Source organism: Pan troglodytes, chromosome 4 (assembly GCF_028858775.2).
Source record: "Pan troglodytes isolate AG18354 chromosome 4, NHGRI_mPanTro3-v2.0_pri, whole genome shotgun sequence".
In the NCBI taxonomy this organism is placed as follows: Eukaryota; Metazoa; Chordata; class Mammalia; order Primates; family Hominidae; genus Pan; species Pan troglodytes.
In genome coordinates this window covers 48,895,423-48,916,337 of record NC_072402.2, presented here as the reverse complement: position 1 = coordinate 48,916,337, position 20,915 = coordinate 48,895,423, and the positions used below count along the sequence as shown (strand labels likewise).

Sequence of the window (20,915 nt, the reverse complement as noted above, 5' to 3'; positions counted from 1 at the left end):
CATTCATGGCTGATTTCCACCAAATCGCATCATCCATCTGCTCCCCAGGTTCCCTAATTCAAAGCCAGGGTGTGGTACCCGCCGCTATAATGTTTATTATTTGTGTAGTTATTTTAAAGGCGATGTCAGCCTCTAGGCCACGGGGTCATAAGCACTAAATAAGTCCCCAGGGCAGAAGGTAAAAACAGAATGGGGGGAAAAGGGGTGAGAAGAGGGAAAGAGATGCCCAGCCTAGTCCAGGCTTCTCCCCTTTCCTCTCCCCAGAGCGCATCGAGCTCCCCCTCCCTTCCATCCTCCCTCAGGTACCCGGCCTCGCCTCGGCCCTGCCCGGTGTGCAGCGGGTGCCGGTGCGGGCCTCGGTCCGGAGCGGCGGGAGGCGCACCCTTGCCAGACAGAAGCCCCCTTACCAAGCAGGAGGACGCGAGACGACTGCTGCTGGCCCGCGGGGTTCCGTAGGCAGGCCCGCCCGACCCCTGGTCCTCGGGGCTGGAGCCCGGCTCGGGATCGCAGCACTGGTCGCGGCGGCGCAAACTTCCCCGGCCCCCAGGCCGTCGACCCCAGAACCCACCAGGCTGTGCTCTCTCTCAGGCGGCAGGGTCTGGCCAGCACCGCCCCTGGGGCGGGGCCGGACGCGAGGGCTGGGGCGGGGCCAGACGCGCGGGCTGGGGCGGGGCACGGCGCGGGGCGGGGCTGGTAGGCGCCGGCGTGGAGCTGCCGCACGTGGGAGGGCGCTGGCCAGGCAGCCACTGTGGCCTCTGCGGCTAGGCCGGCTGGAGACTTCCGGGCGCCCAGGCGCTGCCGCCCGCCTCGCCGCCCCACGCCGAAGGACCACGCGCCCGCCGCCGCCAGCCTGTCAGCGCTCCCATGATCGCCCGGTGCCTTTTGGCTGTGCGAAGCCTCCGCAGGTACCTCCAGCGCGCGGGTTAACCTTGGCCGTGGGCAGGGCGGGGTCTTTCGCCGTGTGGTGCCTGGAGCCCGGACCCAGCCCTTCCCGACCGCGCCTCTCCGACGCTCCTGGGACGCACCCTCCCCGCGGCTTGCAAGGTGGACCCCTGGGGGACACCTGGCGCGGCCACCTGGGGCCACCTTTACCGCCTCCGCTCCCTCGGGAGGACGTCCATTCCTCTTTGTTTGGGACTGCCTCAGCCGCAGTCAGCGAGGCTGGTCACAGACGCGGCCCAAAATGAATGCAAATAGTTTGGATAAGAAAATCATTTCACGTTCAATCCCAATGCAGAACTACAGACCTGTCATTAAAAGTGCCGCAGCTGTGGACTCAGAGCAATTGTGTTTGCTCCTCGCGCCCATTATTAGCATTCCAATCGTTTAACATCCACCCGAGATGAAACCTCTTTGGTGGTGTTGCTTGTTTCCGTCCATGCTCTCTGACTTCCTTTTTTATTTTCCTCCTCCCCATAAAACAAACATTCTGCCTCTTGCCGGTGCAAATTGACTTGGCCCAAAATGGAGAAAATGATCGCTTGGACACGGCTTTGGGCAGCCTGAGCTGCTGTTTTGGATTGCTTCCTAGCCCTCTAACCACACCCCACTGCAACAGACCAGTAGCAAGATGGTGAGGGAATTAAATTCTTTGCACGGATGCACTGGTTTTCGGAAACAATGCCGCCACCATCCCCGTTTCCAAATCTGCCCAGAACTGTAAATCCAAATGAAGATTCAACAGAATAAAGAAAATGTGTGCTTCTTGCTAGCTATCAACAAAACTACTTTGTAACATGTCAGCATTTAAGCTTTCTACAGTTCCCTTTTGCACATTGCCACTCGTCTGTGTGGATGGAGCTTTGTGTTGCTCAGTCCGTAGAGTTAGGGAGCAGGCAGGCGACAGTGGTTAATTACAAAGAGTTAATGTGGTGATTGGTGACCATATTTCAGCCTGTCGTTTTTTGCTAGTCTCCAGGCTGCAATCGATATAGCTGTCAAATGAAGTTATACCAAGAAATGAAGACTTCACATAATGCAGGGGTGAGAGGAGGGAATAAATCTTCATATAAGAGCAATTCTCGGCCGGGCGCTGTGGCTCACGCCTGTAATCCCAGCACTTTGGGAGGCCGAGGCGGGTGGATCACGAGGTCAGGAGATCGAGACCATCCTGGCTAACACGGTGAAACCCCGTCTCTACTAAAAAATACAAAAAATTAGCCAGGCGTGGTGGCGGGCGCCTGTAGTCCCAGCTACTCGGGAGGCTGAGGCAGGAGAATGGCATGAACCCGGGAGGCGAAGCTTGCAGTGAGCCGAGATTGCACCACTGTACTCTAGCCTGGGCGACAGAGCAAGACTCCGTCTCAAAAAAAAAAAAAAAAAAAAGAACAATTCTCAAACTTTTTATTCTCAGGACCCCTTTACCTTTCAAAAATTACCGTGGACCTAAGAGCTTCTGTTTGTATGGTATATCTGTCTATATTTACCATATTAGACATTAAAGCTGGAAAAAATTTAAAGTAGTTGTTAATTTACAAAACTAATAAATAGGCTACGTGCACAAATAATGATTTTAATGAAAAATAACTGTTTTCCAAACCAACCCCCCCGCCCCCCAATCAGTGAGAAGATTAACATTGTGGGTTTTTTTCCCTTTTTTTAAAAAATTGTGGTAAGATATAACAAAATTTACCATTTTGATAATTTTTAAGTGTACAATTGAGAGGTACAGCCAACACCACTGTCCATCTCCAGAACTTGTCATCATCCCAAACTGAAACCCTGTACCTATTACACAATAACTGCCCATTACTTCCTCCCCCAATCCCTGGTTAACCATTATTTTTTCTCAATGAATTTGAGTATTTCAGGTCTCTTATATAAGTGGAATTAGACAATATTTGTCCTTTTGCGTCTGGTTTATTTAGTATAGCGTTTTTAAGGTTTATTCGTTTTGAAGCATGTGTCGGGATTTCCTTTTTAAAACTGAATAATATTTCATTGTATGTATATACCACATTTTGTTTATCCATTTGTCAGTGGACATTTGGGTTGCTTCCACCTTTTGGCTATTGTGAATACTACTACTATGATCATTAATGTGCACATGTCTGTTTGAATCCCTGCTTTTAATTCTTTGGGATACTGTATGTACCTAGAAGTGAAAATTGCTGAGTCATAGGATAGTACTATGTTTCGTTTTTGAAACCATACTGTTTTCTTCAGTGGCTGTACCATTTTTACATTCCCATTGGCAGTACCTAAGGATTCCAATTTCTCCACATCATCATCAGCACTTATTTCCTGGTTTTGATAACAGTTATCCTAGGAGTGGCATTGTTTCTTTTTTTTTTTTTTTTTTTTTTTTTTTTTTTTTTTTTTTTTGAGACAGAGTCTCGCTCTGTCGCCAAGGCTGGAATGCAGTGGCGCTATCTCGGCTCACTGCAAGCGCCGCCTCCCGGGTTCACGCCATTCTCCTGCCTCAGCCTCCCAAGTAGCTGGGACTACAGGCGCCCGCAACCACGCCCGGCTAATTTTTTTTTTATTTTTAGTAGAGACGGGGTTTCATCGTGTTAGCCAGGATGGTCTCGATCTCCTGACCTCGTGATCCGCCTGTCTTGGCCTCCCAAAGTGCTGGGATTACAGGCGTGAGCCACTGCGCCCGGCAGAAGTGGCACTGTTTCGCATTTTTGCAAAACTAATGTGTGACATAATAGAAGGTAACTGGATTCTTATGTCTGCCTCTGCATTTAAGCTGCTGCACTGTTTCTGTTTCATTTTGGTTTAAGATGAAGAAAATCCCACCTCACAGTCATGAAGTTGGAAAGAAGAATATTTTAATAGCTTTTTAAAGATAATCATGGATGTTCTTTGATATCACATCAAAGTTTGACAAATCGTAGCTTTTTAAAGGTTAGTTACAAAGTGGAATTTGAAACTATATCAATGTACTTTTTTTACACTGTTACATTAATATCCAACGGTGTACCTTACACTTTGAATGGATGTTCAATCCATGCCTGTTTTTTAAAACATTAAGCATAAGTCCTTCGGAAATTTTAGTGGTTCACTGTGTTATACAGTTCTTCCTAATGTTGACATATTTCATTATACAGTATCAAACAATCACTTTCCTTAATGTCTTCCTATTTAGTCGGAAAAGTCTTCAAGTATTGGGAAGCTGTCAAGCTCACAGTGGCAGATAGGATTTTCCAAAATTCTAGTTTTCACTTGAAAGCTAGAATTTTATCATTGGTAACACAAACTGTCAGTTGTTTTACTTGAAGTGACAATCTCACTTTGTTACATTTTTGACAGAATTTCTGCCACATACTTAAGTCTGAATAACCCTGGTTTGTCTGTCAGTAGTTTTTTTCTGGTAAAAATGGTGTTCCATGGGCTGGGCACGGTGGCTCACGCCTGTAATCCCAGCACTTTGGGAGGCCATGGCACGTGGATCACGAGGTCAGGAGATCGAGACCATCCTGGCTAACACGGTGAAACCCTGTCTCTACTGAAAATACAAAAAATTAGCCTGGCGTGGTGGCGGGCGCCTGTAGTCCCAACTACTCGGGAGGCTGAGGCAGGAGAATGGCGTGAACCCGGGAGGCGGAGTTTGCAGTGCGCCGAGATTGTGCCACTGCACTCCAGCCTGGGCGACAGAGCGAGACTCCGTCTCAAAAAAAAAAAAAAAATGGTTTTCCATGAAAAGAATCTATTTCAGCTCACGGTTCAACCAATTGCAAAAGTGCTTTTGATTTGGGCAACCAAATCCTCAGGACAACCCTTATACTCAGGTACACAGCAGAAATGCTTTGTGTGTACTTGGTCACATATAACTCAAGGGTAGAGATTTAATAAAAATTCATACTTTTTACCATTTCATTAAGGATATTCTAAAATGAAATTGACATTATTTTTAGCCTGAGTGCATGGCAATGAAAAATATAGCTACTAGTACAGTTTGGTGTCATTGCCTCAATTTGTGCTGAAGTACCAACAGTATTATCCACCATTCCTTTTCACCATCAGTGCAAATGTTCATAAAGTAAAAAGGATAAATAATGTCTTAGTATTGTTATGAAAGATTTTTAACCTCACAGACTCCTTGAAAGTGTCTCAGGAACCCCTCCCCATACCTCTACCTTTAAGGTTTGTGGACTACATTTTGAGAGCTGCCGATATGTGGTATTAGATTCTTTGTTTATGCATGGAAGAAAATAAATATACTAATAGCCAAAAAATTATTACCTTGTTAGAAGCTACCATAAATATATTAACTATTTTGTTACATAAGGGCATATCTTACAGTTAATCATCATATATGGTAGTCCTTAACCCAGGGCTTCCTTGACTTAATCACAGAATCTGCTCTGTTTCAAAATCAGTATCTTCCAAAAGAGTTCATATTAGACAACATGGAGGACCCCCTGTGTTCTCCTGTTTTTCCTGTTTCCTCTGACACTTGGGAGTTCATTTTAGTGTTATGGAGTAACTAGGCTTTTGCCTAACTGACTTATAGTTTCCATTGGGTTTTCTTGTTGGCAGAGCTGCTATATCCCCTTCCCAAGGCCAGCTTGGCAGCTAGGATCATTGATGGGGGTGTTCAGCCAACTTCTTGGGAATAAGTGGACTGAGAATCTGGAGTTTGGATTATAGTTGCTGTTCAATTCACTTTGTGACCTTAAAAAAATCACTCACTCCCTTGGACCTCTTTCAAGTTATGTACCTATGTATGTATGTATTTTAGAGACAAGGTCTCACTCTGTCATCCAGGCTGAAGTGCAGTGGGGCATGATCATGGCTCACTGCGGTCTCAAACTCTGGTTTCAAACAATCCTCCCTGCCTCAGCCTTCTGAGTAGCTGGGACTACAGGCGCTCACCACCATGCCCAGCTAATTTGAAAAAATTGTTTGTAGAGATAGGATCTTGCTATGTTGCCGAGGCTGGTCTAGAATTCCTGGCCACAAATGATCCTCCCATCTCAACCTCTAAAAGTGCTGGGATTACAGGAGTGTACTATCATGCCTGGCCCGGTTTCCTTATATTGTAAAATGAAAAGGACTAGACTAAATAATAGCTAAGGCCTTAAAAAAAAACAAAAAGGAAAAAACCTCTATATTGCCATAGCAAACCAGGAGAATTCCTCCTCCTACCTCAGATTGTACAGCATGTGACCCAAGCAAAGCCTAATGGATATTATAGAATAAGAGGGATGAGTGACATGGTCAAAGAAACAAACGAGAAGGTTGACTCAACAATATTTAGCTGAAACAATAGCTGTAATAGCCTAACTTCCTCTTTCAATTAGAAAAGACAGCTTGGTTTGCTTTTTGGTTTTTGTTTTTTTGAGACAGTCTCGCTCTGTTGCCCAGGCTGGAATACAGTGGCATGATCTCAGCTCACTGCAACCTCTGCCTTCTGGGTTCAAGCAATTATCCTGCCTCAGGCTCCTGAGTGGCTGGGATTACAGGTGCCCACAACCACACCTGGCTAATTTTTTGTATTTTTAGTAGAGCTGGGGTTTCACTATGTGGGCCTGGCTGGTCTTGAACTCCTGACCTCAAGTGATCTGCCCACCTCAGCTTCCTAAAGTGCTGGGATTATAGGCGTGAGCCACTGCACCTGGCCTAAAAAACTTGGTTTTTTAAAATGATGACAGCAATGCGTGTTCATTATTGAAAACTTAGCAAGTAATGACAAGCAAAAGAAAATATTAAATATATATATAATCCAACCACCTGGAACAGCCAATTCTTAACAGCTTTCAAAATTTCCTCTATGAACAGACTTTCTTTTTATAAATATGATATTGTTATTCTTTTATAATTTTTAATATTATACAAACATCCCCTAAAATATAAATAGCTATAATATATTCCTTTTGGGGATGTATGCAATTTGATTAATATATGCCTTTAGAAATGTCAGCTATTCCGAACTTCCTGCAATGAGTAATAGTGCTTGGATAAACATTCCTATTGTCCTTTTCCAAATCTTTAATTATTTTCTTAGTATAAATTCTTACAAATGGAATTTGTACATCAAAGGGCATGCATACCTTTCAGGTCTTTGGTACTTATCATCTTACTCTATTCTAAAAACTTTCTCCCAAATTATAATCTTACCAGGTGAGTAAGTAAATGCTGGTTTCCTATACTGTTACCAACATTGAGCATTTTAATTTTTTTTATCCTTACCAGTTTGATAAGTGGTAATTTCTCTTATTATAATTTGCATTTTCATACATTTTTGGAAGGTTTATTCAGTGAGTATAATTCCTAAACAAAAATTCAGGAGTTGTGGTCTGGAAACCAAAAAGTTATTTGTTCTCTGATGTGAAAATTTATTTATATGGAAAATCTTAGAAAGTCAGACAAATTCAATTACAGTTTTCTTGGTGTTTTTGTTTGTTTGTTTGAGACAGAGTCTCACTTGGTTGCCCAGGCTAGAGTGCAGTGGCATGATCATGGCTCACTGCAGCCTCGACCCCCCAGGCTCAAATGATCCTCCCACTTCAGCCTCCCGAGTAGCTGGGACTACAGGTGTTTGCCACCACACCCGGCTAATCTTTGTATTTCTTGTAGAGACAGGGCTTCGCCATGTTGCCCAAGCTGGTCTCTAATTCCTGGGCTCGAGTGATCTGCCCGCCTCAACCTTCCAGAGTGCTGGGATTACAGGCATGAGCTACTGAGCCCAGCCTAAATTACAGTTATTAATAAACTTAACAATATTTACAGGTCTAAGTGTAATTAAATAAAATTGAGATTATTCCTCTAAAACCAGTAGGCATAATCTCCAAAATGTTAAGAGAACAGTATTGGGGAAAAAAATCTAGTAAAGAAAGGGTTTTTTAAGTTAAAGTATCAAGAGCTAGGTTGACATTATTTATACAAATGGATTTTGTTATAAAATAGCTTTTCTTTTCTTTTTCTTTTTTTTTTTTTTTTTAAGATGGAGTCTTGCACTGTTGCCCGGGCTGGAGTGCAGTGGCATGATCTTGGATCACTGCAACCTCCGCCTCCTGGGTTCAAGCGATTCTCCTGCCTCAGCCTCCGGAGTAGCTGGGATTACAGGCACCTGCCACCACGCCCAGCTAATATTTTGTATTTTTAGCAGAGACGGGGTTTTACCATGTTGGCTAGGCTGGTCTCGAACTCCTGATCTCATGATTCACCCGCGTCGGCCTCCCAAAGTGCTGGGATTACAGGCGTGAGCCACCGTGCTCCGCCGAGGATTGATTTCTTTCTTTTTTGTTTGTCCTTTAACCCTGGTTTTGGTCAGAAGCAACCTGGTTCTTTCTCAGAGTTAAACATTATCACCTCTTTGGTTAAGACAAAGCACAGGACTTACTTGGGAAGAATCCCCTGAATTAAAGATATGAAGAACCAAGGAAACTGATGTGTATTGAATACATATGTAAATGCCAAGCTGCCGCATTACAAAGTGCATGTAGCATCATAGAGTCGACTATATAAATCTAGAAACAGCTCGCCTGAGTTTGAATGCTGGTTTTGCCACTGACTAGCATTGTGATCTTAGGCAAGAATACTTAAGTTCTCCGTATCTGTTTCCTCCTCAGTAAATTGGTAATTGATTGGCTGATTTCTTCATTCACCAAATATTTATTGTCTGTTATATGCGAAATAGTATTCTTGGTCTGGGGATATAGCAAAGAACAAAGCAGATAAAAATCTTTGCATTAATGGAACTTACATTCCAGTGGGAGAGACAACTAAGGAAAATATAAAGTAAGTTAGATGGGAAAATGTGCTGCAGAGCAAAAGTAAAATGGGAAAGGGGAATGCTCAGTACCGATAGGAAGGAAATTGTAGAGTCAACAGGAAAGGCTACCAAGAAAGTGATATTAATACTTGAGTAATGATCTAAGAGAAATGAGCAGTTGTGCTATGTGAGTACCTGAGGCAGGTCATTCTAAGCAGGAGAAACAGCACACACCAAGGCTCTGAAAGCAGGGCTATGCCTGGTGTTTTTGAGAAAGTAAAGAGACCATTGTGACTAGCATGGAATAAATGTCAGGCAAGTAAGTAGGAGATGAGACAGGGAAAAATTGGACTCATCCTTTTTTTTCTATTTTCTTCTTTTTTTTTTGTTTTTTTTTTGTTTGTTTGTTTTTAGATGGAGTCTCACTCTATTGCTCGGGCTAGAGTGCAATGGCACAATCTCAGCTCACTGCAACCTCCTCCTCCTGGGTTTAAGCGATTCTCCCACCTCAGCCTCCCGAGTAGCTGGGATTACAGGCACCCGCCATCATGCCCAGCTAATTTTTGTATTTTTTGTAGAAACAGGTGTTCACCATGTTGGCCAGGCTGGAACTCTTGACCTCAAGTGACCCACCTGCCTCTGCCTCCCAAAGTGCTGGGATTACAGGCGTGAGCCACCATGCCTGGCCTGTACTCACCTTTTAAGATTGAAACAAATATAGAACACTTTGAACATTGCCTGGTTATATCCATTCCTATTACCACAAAAATGCTGTATAACAAACTGAATTTCAGTGGAGTACAATGATCAATGTTTATTTTTGCTGACAAATCTAGATTTTGGCTGGGCAGTTTTTCTGATCTTAACTCATTCATGCTCCTTCAGTCAGCCATGGGTTGTGTAGGCAGCTCTGCCGATCTCTGCTATCCTCTCTCACATGTTTGGTGATGTAGGATGGCCACAGCTGGGGCTATTTGGCCCTCTTTCCTGTGACGTCTCGTCCTCCAAGAAGCTACCTCTGGCTTGTTCTCATGTCAGTGGCAGGGTTCCATGAGAGAGTGGAAGGCAGTTGGAACTGGAACCTCATTAGCTCTGCCACATTCTACTGGTCAAAGCAAGTCACAAGGCTAGCCCAGATTCAAGAAGTGGGGAAACAGACTCTATCTCTTGATGGATAGAACAGCAAACTCACATTGTTAAGAGACATAGACTCATAGCAGGTGGAAAATTGAGGCCATGTTAGTTATCAGTCTACCACATCGGCACATAATAAAATCTCGAGAAATATTAGTTACTGTTTTTACTTGTGTGAATTGCCTAGTTTTATTTGGGGATTTTTAAAATTAGGATTATTACTTTGTAAGAGCCCCTCATAGATGTTTCAGTTGTTTTTGATCTTTGAACTTTTGGGGTAGATTATTGTTGCTTTTTGCTTTTTTGCTTTATCCCTACAAAAGTTTAAATTTTTATACAGTCAGAAATATCAGTCTTTTCCTTTATGATTTCTGCCTTTGGTCTCATTCCTAGAAAGTCCTTCTCCACCCCAAGATTATGTATTTTAAAAATCACCTACATTTTCTTTTTTCTTTTTTTTTTTTTTAGACAGAGTCTAGCTCTGTCACCCAGGCTGGAGTATAGTGGAACAATCTCATCTCTCTGTAACCTCTGCCTCCCAGTCTCAAGCAGTCCTCCCATGTCAGCCTTCCAAGTAGTTGGGACTACAGGTGTGAGCCACCACACCTGGCTAATTTTTGTATTATTTGTAGAGACAAGGTTTCACCATGTTGCCCAGGCTGGTCTCAAACTCCTGGGCTCAAGCAATCCTTCCACCTCAGCCTCCCAAAGTGCTACGATTGCAGGCATGAGCCACCACACCCAGCATCTACATTTTCTTCTAGTACTTTTATGTTTCATTTTTCACACTTAAACCCTTTATCTATCATGAGGGCTGACTTTTTTAAAAAGACTTCTTCAAATTATTGAGTGAAACAAAAAGGAAATCAACACCAAAACTGCAAAACTGCAAGAAGTATAAAAGGAAGTCCAGCTTATGAAATCTGGATTTCCCGTTCACCATAGCTTACATTAGAAAGACTCTGCCCCATTCTGCCCACTCTGAGATTGTCTATGCTTCCTGTTTGGCATTCAAGAGGAAGTCCTCATATTTCCCAGCCATATTTTGCTGGTATCTTTAACATTTAATCCCACTTGTGGTCAACAGCAAAAGGAAAATTCTATTTCTGCCTCACATCTCAGGTGGAGTTGTAGTGACTGAAATAATCACAGGTTGATGAAGCCTGCTTGCTACGATGTATAAGGTCCATACTGTCAGGGCTACATAGATCTAACTATTCTAACACTGAGATTTATACATCTATACATTATTTTTATTCTCATAGGAATTCTTTTTAAGGTTTCGTAGCTTTCTTCTCTGCCAAGATACAAAATAGGGAACCACAAATTATTTATTTAAAAAAGAAATAGATGAATGATATTAGATTCCAACTACCAATTGGACAGCTCCTGAGGTCTCACAGTCAGCCACTTTTTTATCTTATAAGTGATATGGTTTGGCTGTGTCCCCACCCAAATTGAATCATGAGGCAGTTACCCCCATGCTGTTCTCATGATACTGAGTTCTCACAAGATCTGATGGTTTTATAAGGGGCTTTTTCCTCTTTGCTCAGCACTTCTCCTTCCTGCCACCACATGAATAAGGAGGTGTTTGCTTCCCCTTCTGCCATGATTCTAAGTTTCATGAGGTCGCCCCAGCCATGCTGAACTGTGAATCAATTAAACCTGTTTCATTTATAAGTTACCCAGTCTTGGGCATTTCTTCATAGCAGCATGAGAATGGACTAATACAATAAATACTTACTGAACACCTATTATGTTGTTGAATCTCAATATCACCTTTTCCTAAATTGACGGAATTCCCCTGGCTTGCTTTTTTGCCATTGTTCTTTGCCTCAGTGTCACCATTTACCCAAGTCCAAAGCCTAGGAGCCATTCCTTGCTTTTTTCTCTATTTCCTTTACCTTTTCCACCAACACCAAGTCCTGGATAGTCTTCACATTCTTTCTCCTTTCTTTGTTCCCGGTATCACCATCATAATCCAAATCTTCCTCATCATGAGTCCCAGCATCAATTTTTGCTTACCACTAATATATTTTCCTTATGAAAATAGAGATCTTTAGGAACTACAAATGTGACATGTCATACTTCAGTTTGCAATTTTTCTTTACTTGTCATTAAACAATCAAAACTCTCATGTGGTTTAGAAATCCCTATACAGTCTGACCCCTGTGTAGCTCTCCCAGCTTCTCCTCTCACTCAGTGAACTCAATGCTTCAGCCAGAGAGTTTATGTCCTTATCTCCTGGCCTTAAATTAACATAAGCTGATCTCTTATTTGGAACATTCTTTTCTTTCTCTCCCATTTCCAGAGCCTAATACTTATTCATTTATCTTAAGAGTTATGAAATATTATACACAAAAAATGTAATGCATATACGTATATACATGTGACTAAAAGGATGAAAAATGTGTCAATATATAAAATGATATTTCTAGTATGAAAAATATATCTATATGTAAAATGATATTTCTAGTACCGTTGAAGTTCCTTGAGTGCCCCCTCCAACCATGTCCCTTTCCTCATACCAGAGATAACCACAGTCTTGAATTTTGTAATCGCTGTCCTCTTGCTTTTCTTTATAAACATTACAACAAATGTATATTTCCCTAAACAACATATGATTTAGTTTTGCATAATGCAACTAGTTTCACATGGGTATGGTTCATTTTTAGTGTTGTAAGATATTTCATTGTGTGACTATTCCAAAAATTTACTTTTTATTTTGTCAATGAATATTTGGGCTTCCATTTTCTTGATATTACAAGCAATATTGCTATGAATATTCTTATAATGTCTCCTGATACATATGTGTAAGAGTATGAATTTAAGAGAACAATTACTAGGTTGTAGGATGTACATTCTCAACTTTACCAAATAATGCCCAATTCTTTTTCCAAAGTGGTTATACTAATTTACTTCCTTCTCTCCATATAGTATTCATGAGTAGCCATTGATCCACTGTCCTTAGCAACTCTTGTTGTTGTCAAGCCTTTTGCCAATCCAATGGTTGTAATGGTATTACTTGGCTTTTATATATATTGCTGTGTTACTAATGAGTTTGAACATGTTTTCATGTTTCTTTGCCATTTGTATTTTGTGCCTGTTTATGTCTTTTGCCCATTTTCCTGAGTTATCTTTTTCATATTGAATTTACACTCTACAGTATTTATACATTTTAGATATTGTTCACTTGTTTTCCAGTATTCAAAAAACATGACTAGTCATGGTGGCTCACGCCTGTAATCTCAACACTTTGGGAGGCTGAGGCAAGAGCATTACTTAAGCCCAGAAGTTTGACACCTGCCTGGGCTATGTAGGAACACCCTGTATCTACAAAACATTAAAAAAAAAATTAGCTGGGCATAGTGGCATTCATCTATGGTCCCAGCTACTCGGAAGGCTAAGGTGGGAGGATTGCTTGAGCCTGGGAGGTCGAAGCTGCAGCGAGCCATGATCATGCTGCTGCACTCCAGCCTATGCGACGAAGGGAGACTCTGTCCAGCCTATGCGACAGAGGGAGACTGTCTCCAAAAAAAATGTATATTTAATCTGTGTTTAATCTGTACGAGCCACTGAGCTAAACTCTAAGAATACAGCTGTGGATAAGACAGAAACTACTCCTGCCCTCATGGGTTTATCCCCTCACTTAAAGGGGGTCAAAAAGTAAACTAATAAATCTCTAAACTAATAAATCTCTAAATAATATCATCTTAGCTTTGTACTTTCTGAGGGTGAAGTTACCAGACCCCTACTAAATTCTTTCCCCCTGAATCCTGTATTAATACTTCCATAGTACAAACATTATTATTAATAATGTTTTTCTTCACCACTAGTTGACAAGTTTTCTGAAATCAGCAGCCTATTTTTTTGTTTTTCATTTCTGTACCTCCACTACTTAACATGGTCATTACATAAGGGATGCAAAATAAATATATTCATTGAATGGATGAATGAAAATGTCATTACTAATAATAACTGAAAATTCAGTGTTCACTATTGATACCTAGGGAGTATAGGCCTAGATTTGGCATTTTGATACTGACAGTTACAGGTATAACTTTCAGTAGAAAGTAGATATTTCAAGCCCTATATAAAGTAGCTGGGTGCAGATTTCTTAATACAAAAACCCGGTTGCCTATGTCTACATGTTAGGTAAGCCAATTTAGATTTAGTCATTTTATACCAAAGTTATTTACAGAAAAAAAGTAGACCTAGTTGTATTATCAAAAAACTAGAGTTGACTGGGCACAGTGGTTCACTCTTGTAATCCCGGCACTTTGGGAGGCTGAGGTGGGTGGATCACTTTAGCTCAGGAGCCCAAGACCAGCTCGGGCAACATGGCAAAGCCGTATCTCTACAAAAATTACAAAAATTAGGGCGTGGTAGCATGTGCCTGTAGTCCCAGCTACTTGGGAGGCTGAGGTAGGAGGATCGCTTGCACCTCGGGAGGCGGAGGTTGCAGTGAGCCAAGATTGCACCATGGCACTCCAGCCTGGGTGACAGAGCTAGACCTTGTCTCACAAAAGAAAAAAAAAAAAAAAAACCCAAGGCAATACAACCTAGTAAGAGTGATAAGGCACATACTAATAAATAATTAGAATACAAGGCAGAAGGTGATAAGTACCACAGAGTGGAGAGATTGATATGGAAGATCAGGGAAAAGAGATTACTTCCAGGATAAAAAGGAGGGGGAAAGGCCAGGTGTGGTGCCTCATGCCATAATCCCAGCACTCCAAGGAGGATGAGGCAGGAGGATTGCAGGAGCCCAGGAGTTCAAGACCAGCCTTAGTAATATAGTGAGACCTCGTTTCTACAAAAAATGTAAAAAGCCAGATGTAGTGGCACACTTCAGGGGTCTCAGGAGGCTGAGGTGAGAGGATCACTTGAGCCCAGGAGGCAAAGGTTGCAGTGAGCCGTGATTGCGCCACTGCACTCTAGCCTGGGCGACAGAGCAAGATCCTGTTTCAAAAAAAATAAAATAAAACAAAGAAAAAAGAATACAATATATTGTTAACTATAATCATCATGTAGTACAATAGATCTTTTGAACTTATTCTTCCTATCTAAGTGAAATTTTGTATCCTTTGACCAGCATCTCTCCAACTCCCTCCTTTCACCAGCAGTCACCTCAGCTGCTGGTAACTACCTTTCTACATTTTTTCTTTTTTAAGACAGAGACTTGCTCTGTTGCCCAGGCAGGAGTGCAGTGATGTGATCTCAGCTCACTGCAACCTCTGCCTCCCAAGTTCAAGTGATTCTCCTGCCCCAGCCTCCTGAGTAGCTGGGATCACAGGTGCGTGCCACCTATGATATATATGTGTGTATATATATATTTATATATATATTTATATATGTATATATAAATATACATATATTATATATGTATATATACATATATAATATATATATAAAATATATATATAAATTAGCCTGGCTAAATTTTGTATTTTTAGTAGAGATGGGGTTTCACCATGTTGGCCAGGCTGGTTTCGAACTTCTGACCCCAGATGATCTGACCACCTATGCCTCCCAAAGTGCTGGGATTACAGACATGAGCCACCATGCCTGGCCAATTCTACTTTCTCTAGTACTTCTATGAGATCAACTTTTTTACATTCCACATATGAGTGAGATCATGCAGTATGTGTCTTTCTGTTGCTGGCTTATTTCAGTTAACACTTTCCACCAGGTTCATCCATGTTGTCACAAATGACAGAATTTCCTTTTTTATGGCTGAATAATATTTCACTGTGTATGTATACCACATTTTCTATATCCATTTGTCAGCTGATGGACACAAGTTGATTCTATGTCTTGTCTATTGTGAATAATATATAGCAAACATGAGAGTGCGGATATCTCTTCCATATTGATTTCATTTTTTAAAGATATATTCCCAGTAGTGGGATTGTTGGATTGTATAGTAGTTCTATGTTTAATATTTTGAGAAACCTCCATACTGTTTTCCATAATGGCTGTATGAATTCATATTCCTACTAACAGTGTGTGCGGGTTCCCTTTTCTCCACCAAAGACTTGCTATCTTTGGTCTTTTCCATAATAGCTATTTTAACAGGTGTGAGATGATGTTTCATTGTGGTTTTAATTTGCATTTCCCTAATGTTGATGTTGAGCATTTTTTTCATATACCTGTTTGCCATTTATATGTTGCTTTTGAGAAATGTCTGTTTGAGTCCTTTGCCCATTTTTTATTGGGGTTGTTTTCTTGCTATTGAATTTATTGAGTTACTTATATATTTTGGATATTAATCCCTTATGAGATGTATATTTTGCAAATATTTCCTCCCATTCTATAGGTTGTCTCTTCATTCTGTTTATTGTTTCCTTTGCTGTGCTTATTAGTTTGATGTAATCCCATTTGTCCACTTTTGCTTTTGTTGACTCTGCTTGTGGGGTCATATCCAAAAAATCATTGCCCACACTAGTGTTATGGAGCTTTTCCCATATATTTTCTGTCTTAGTTCATTTTCTGTTGCCATAATTGAATGCCTGAGGCTAGGTAATTTATAAAGAAAAGAAATTTATTATTTACGGTTCTGGAAGCTGGGAAGTGCAAGGTCGAGGGTCTTCTGCATCTGGTGAGGGCCTTCTCAGTGTGTCATAACATGGTGGAGGACATAAGGCGGTGAGTGAGGCACACTGAGAACAAAACTGGCTCCTATGACAGATCTACTCTTCTGATAACTAACCCACTCCTGTTCTTCCCCATTAATTCACCCACTAATTCATGAATGGATTAATCCACTTATGAAGGCAAAGCCCTCTTGACCCAATCATCTCTTAACAGCGTCACCTCTTAATACTGTTAAACTGAGGATTCAGTTTCAAAATGAGTTTCAAAGGGAACAAGCATTCAAACCATAACCGTTTTCTGCTAGTAGTTTCACAGTTTAGGATCTTACATTTATGTCTTTAATCCATTTTCAGTTGATTTTTGTATATGGGATGAGATGAGGGTCTAATTTCATTCGACTGCATGTGAATCTCCAGTTTTCCCAACACCGTTCCCTGAAGAGACTGTCTTTTCGTGTGTTCCTGGCATCTTCGTCCAAAATCGGTTGGCCATAAATGTGTGGATTTATTTCTGGGCTTTCTAGGCTGTTCCATCAGCTATGTGTCTGTTTTATGCCAGTACCATGCTGTTTGGTTACTACAGCTTTGTTATATATATATATTTTATATGTACGTATATTATATATATATATAATATATACGTAATTCTTTTTTTTTTTTTTTTTTTTCTTGAGATGGAGTCTCGCTCTGTTGCCTAGGCTGGTGTGCAGTGGCGTGATCTTGGCTCACTGCAGCCTCTGCCTCCCTGGTTCAAGCGATTCTCCTGCTTCAGCCACCTGAGTAAGTAACTGGGATTACAGGTGGTACACCAGCACACCCAGCTAATTTTGTATTTTTAGTACAGGGTTTCACCAGTTGGCCAGGTTGGTCTCAAACTCCTGACCTCAAGTGATCAGCCTGCCTTGGCCTTCCAAAGTGCTGGGATTACAGGTGTGAGCCACCATGCCTGGCCTTTGTAATAAGTTTTGAAGTCAGGTAGTATGATACCTCCAGCTTTATTCTTTTTACTCAAAATTGCTTTGGTTATTTGGAACCTTTTGTGGTTTCATACAAGTTTTGAGATTGTTTTTCTATTTCTGTGAAGAATGTCATTGGTATTTTGATAGGGATTGCATTCAATCTGTAGATCACTTTGTGAAATTTTTTTTTCAAAAACATAATCATAATACCATTGTCACACGTAAAAATAATTAACACTTATTTTTGACTGAACCAGTCTTAACAAGAAGCATACTAGCTATTAGCCAGGCCTCAGATGAGAGGATCTAGGCATCATCATTCACACAACAAAATATTTATGTGTAAATGACACACACTAACAAGCCTAAGTATTAAATAATGTACTGAAAGAGGAGAGTCTCTCTCCTGAGTAATTTACTAAGGACTTCAATTGTGAAAAGTATGCCCCAAACACCAATTAAGTGTGCCAAAAGCAATTTATTCATGTTTCTAGAGAAAAATAAAAGGGGAATATCTGAGTTGTGGTTTTCCATGTATGTGGATAGTCGCATTAGTAGTGAATCAAGGAACACTATTTCATTTGTGAAGCAGCACTTGATTTTATATGCTCTGTGGTCTCAGTTGGCTTTACATAAGCCAGGGATAGGATTTAAGAAAAGAAATCTCTTCAAGTTCATGTATAATCAATTTATTTAGAACCTATAATCATTAAGTTAGCTGTGTCATATACAAAATTAGAAGAAAATTAACCAATTATTTTTTGTTACTTATTTTTTAGAACCTGAGATTTTTGTTCAACTTTGTAATGTGAACCTTTTCTGAAAGCTCTATTTGTCAGTGGCAGAAATATTACAAATATTTCTAGCATCATACAGTTTTTCATATGCCCTTAAGTAGTTTCTAACATTTTAAAATTTTTATTCATATCTCTTAAAAAAGGAAATTTTGAAGAGTTCCTTTTCATTTATTTACAATGAAATTTGGAAACAAGAACTTATTACATTACAAAATCTAAAATAAAGTTACCTTTTTTAAAAAAATGGATCATAAACATTTTGTAAAAAGAGTTGAAAATAATCATTGTTCTTAAGTCTTACTGCTAGAGGAAGTTGTACACATTAAGGATGTATGTGGCACTGTTTCCAAAATAAATGTATATTTATGCTACATAAGACCAAGATTAGACCATTGAAGTTGTAATGATCATTCTAGTTCTCAAATTTAAATGCAATTTTTTTCAATACAAAAAAGAGACTGTACAATGAAGGAAAACTCATAATGCTTTTGACTTTACCAGATGCTAGAGGCTACTCAAAATAAAGGCCAGAATGTCTCCATATTTAGCGTAGTTCTTCTCTATACTCAAAATACTTGTAGCTGAGTTCATGGTGTACATTTTTCGTGAATGGTTGTTTATAGGATGTTTATATATTATCTTGGCAAGATAACTTTGAAAGCCCACTGTTTTCCTAGCATTTTTCTATGGTTGCTAAACAATTTCTGCCCAATCTAAAAAATTACTTTCCTATACCAGCAGGTGGAGGCAAGAGCAGTTGAATTGTAGCACTTTGCTTTTCAAGTGTACTGGCATGTATTGTAGATTATCTATCCATGACTCAAAGTCTCTTTATGACGTGGCTCTCACATAATTACTTTTCTTCAACAACTCTGTTGTTGTTTTAGCATCTTCTTTTGATTGCTTTATTATTTGCTTTATTTACTTGGTGTCTGGGACTGAACTTAGTGGTCATTTTAGGACAGACTAATTTAGATTTTCATCACTTTCCTATACTCATTGATTGAACAGTTAAAACATATATGTTATATGCTGAACACATTCTTCCACATTTGCCAAGAAATACAAAAATGACTAAGACATGGACCACATTCCCAAAGAGCTTACATTCTAGTAGAATTACAAGGAAAAATGTCTTCAATTCCTCTCCTGACTTGGGGAAGCAGATCAGTCAGCCTTGCTGGTATAGCTATGGCTAGCATTGGGTAGTAATAAAGCTCAGTATTCACGTGGATTTTAATTCCATCAACAAATATTTACTAAGCACCAGGTACTACATTGGGGATTAATTTATAAACATAGGCTTTTTGTCTTACAGATAAAAAAGGCCAAAACAATCTTCAAAAGAAGTATCATTTATTTTTAAACTTTTTAATACAGATTATATAGAACAAATAATTAACCGACATATAGATCCTGATGCATTGCATTTAAGGAACTTTCAGTTAGAAGTAACTGTCCGTAACATTTTCTAGAATATACTTAGAAAACTTTCCACAAATCCTGGTTGAAATAAAATAAAAGTATGATACTCTACATCAATTCCATTAGCTGTTTATTTGTAGCCAATAATGATACAAAATATATACAAACAGTATGAAAGAGGAGAACTGAGTTCTAAGGTTATGTCTTTATGTGCAGAATGAGAGATGGAGAAGAAACTCATAGTTATGGAAAACAGAAAAGAATGGCCCCAGAATTTCTTGCAAGACTTAGCAGCCACCAATATTCAGAACTGTCTTTAAGCCCCAACCTGTCCATCATCTTAATACATTGTGCATCAGAAATTTCCAACCCAATTAAAGCATTTTTGTTTCCTTCATTGGTTTATTTATGAAAGTCACTAAAAAGACACAAATCTGGTCTAACCTATTTTAGCCTTACCTCTTATCCCTCCACATCCCATTAAACCCGTGTACCCACCTTACCTCATAGAGCTATCTTGAAAGACTCAGCCAGTTTAGAAGTTACATCCTCATTGAAGTCTTTCCTAGATTCCCCAAGGCAGAGTCACACGCACTGTCCTCTTCATTCTCCATTGCTTTATTTATATAGAATTTGTTACCTGATATTCTTTTATTTCATTATTATTTTTAGAGACAGGGTCTTACTCTGTTACCCAGGCTGGAGTGCAGTGACACAATTGTGGCTCACTGTAGCCTTGACCTCCTGGGATCAAGTGAGCGTCCCAAGTAGCTGGGACTATAGATGAGGTCTCACCACGTTGCCTAGGCTGGTCTTGAACTTCTGGGCTCAAGTGATCCTTTCTCTTTGGCTTCCCAAATTGCTGGGATTACAGGCGTGAGCCACCACACCCGGCCTGCTACCTGATACTCTAATGTCTCTTTCCGTATTTCTTCCTCACAAGTCTGTACTCTCCTGAAAGGTAATAACTTTGTCTTATTCAACTTTGTAACCTCAGTAAATATTTGCTGAAGGAATAACTGAATCAACTATTTCTTGGGAAGTCCTTTTATAATAAGCCTCTCTCTCCCCCCCCCTTTTTTTTTTTTTTTTTGCTGATGTCTGAATTATAGTCATAATTCCAGATGATAGATGATAGTAACAAGTCAATAAATCCTATCAATAGGGAATAAAGAACCAGCATTTATTGCATAGAGTGTTTTCTTAGGATACCTCAGCTGAGGCTGGGCACAGTGGCTCATGCCTGTAATCCCAGCACTTTGGGAGGCCGAGGCGGGTGGATCACCTGAGGTCAGGCATTCAAGACCAGCCTGGCCAACATGGTAAAACCTTGTCTCGA

At 40.4% G+C, this 20,915-nt stretch overlaps 2 protein-coding genes across 3 annotated transcripts in view; one reads left to right on the top strand and one right to left on the bottom strand.

Annotated features, from left to right (window-relative positions):
• The window catches only part of SGTB (small glutamine rich tetratricopeptide repeat co-chaperone beta), a 58,626-nt gene extending 57,109 nt beyond the window's left edge, over positions 1 to 1,517 (bottom strand). The window contains exon 1 of one of the 2 annotated variants that reach the window (XM_009449080.5): positions 1,248 to 1,517. The gene's annotated coding sequence lies outside the window, so the exon portion shown is untranslated. Of the gene's footprint in view, positions 1 to 407; positions 665 to 1,247 lie in introns of those variants that run through there. The other variant, XM_526906.9, reaches the window with a different exon arrangement.
• The window catches only part of NLN (neurolysin), a 100,200-nt gene continuing 79,940 nt past the window's right edge, over positions 656 to 20,915 (top strand). Inside the window, exon 1 of the mRNA XM_001163138.8 lies at positions 656 to 905. Within this exon, the coding sequence (XP_001163138.2) occupies positions 865 to 905 (41 nt within the window). The 5' untranslated portion in view covers positions 656 to 864. The remainder of the gene's footprint in view (positions 906 to 20,915) is intronic.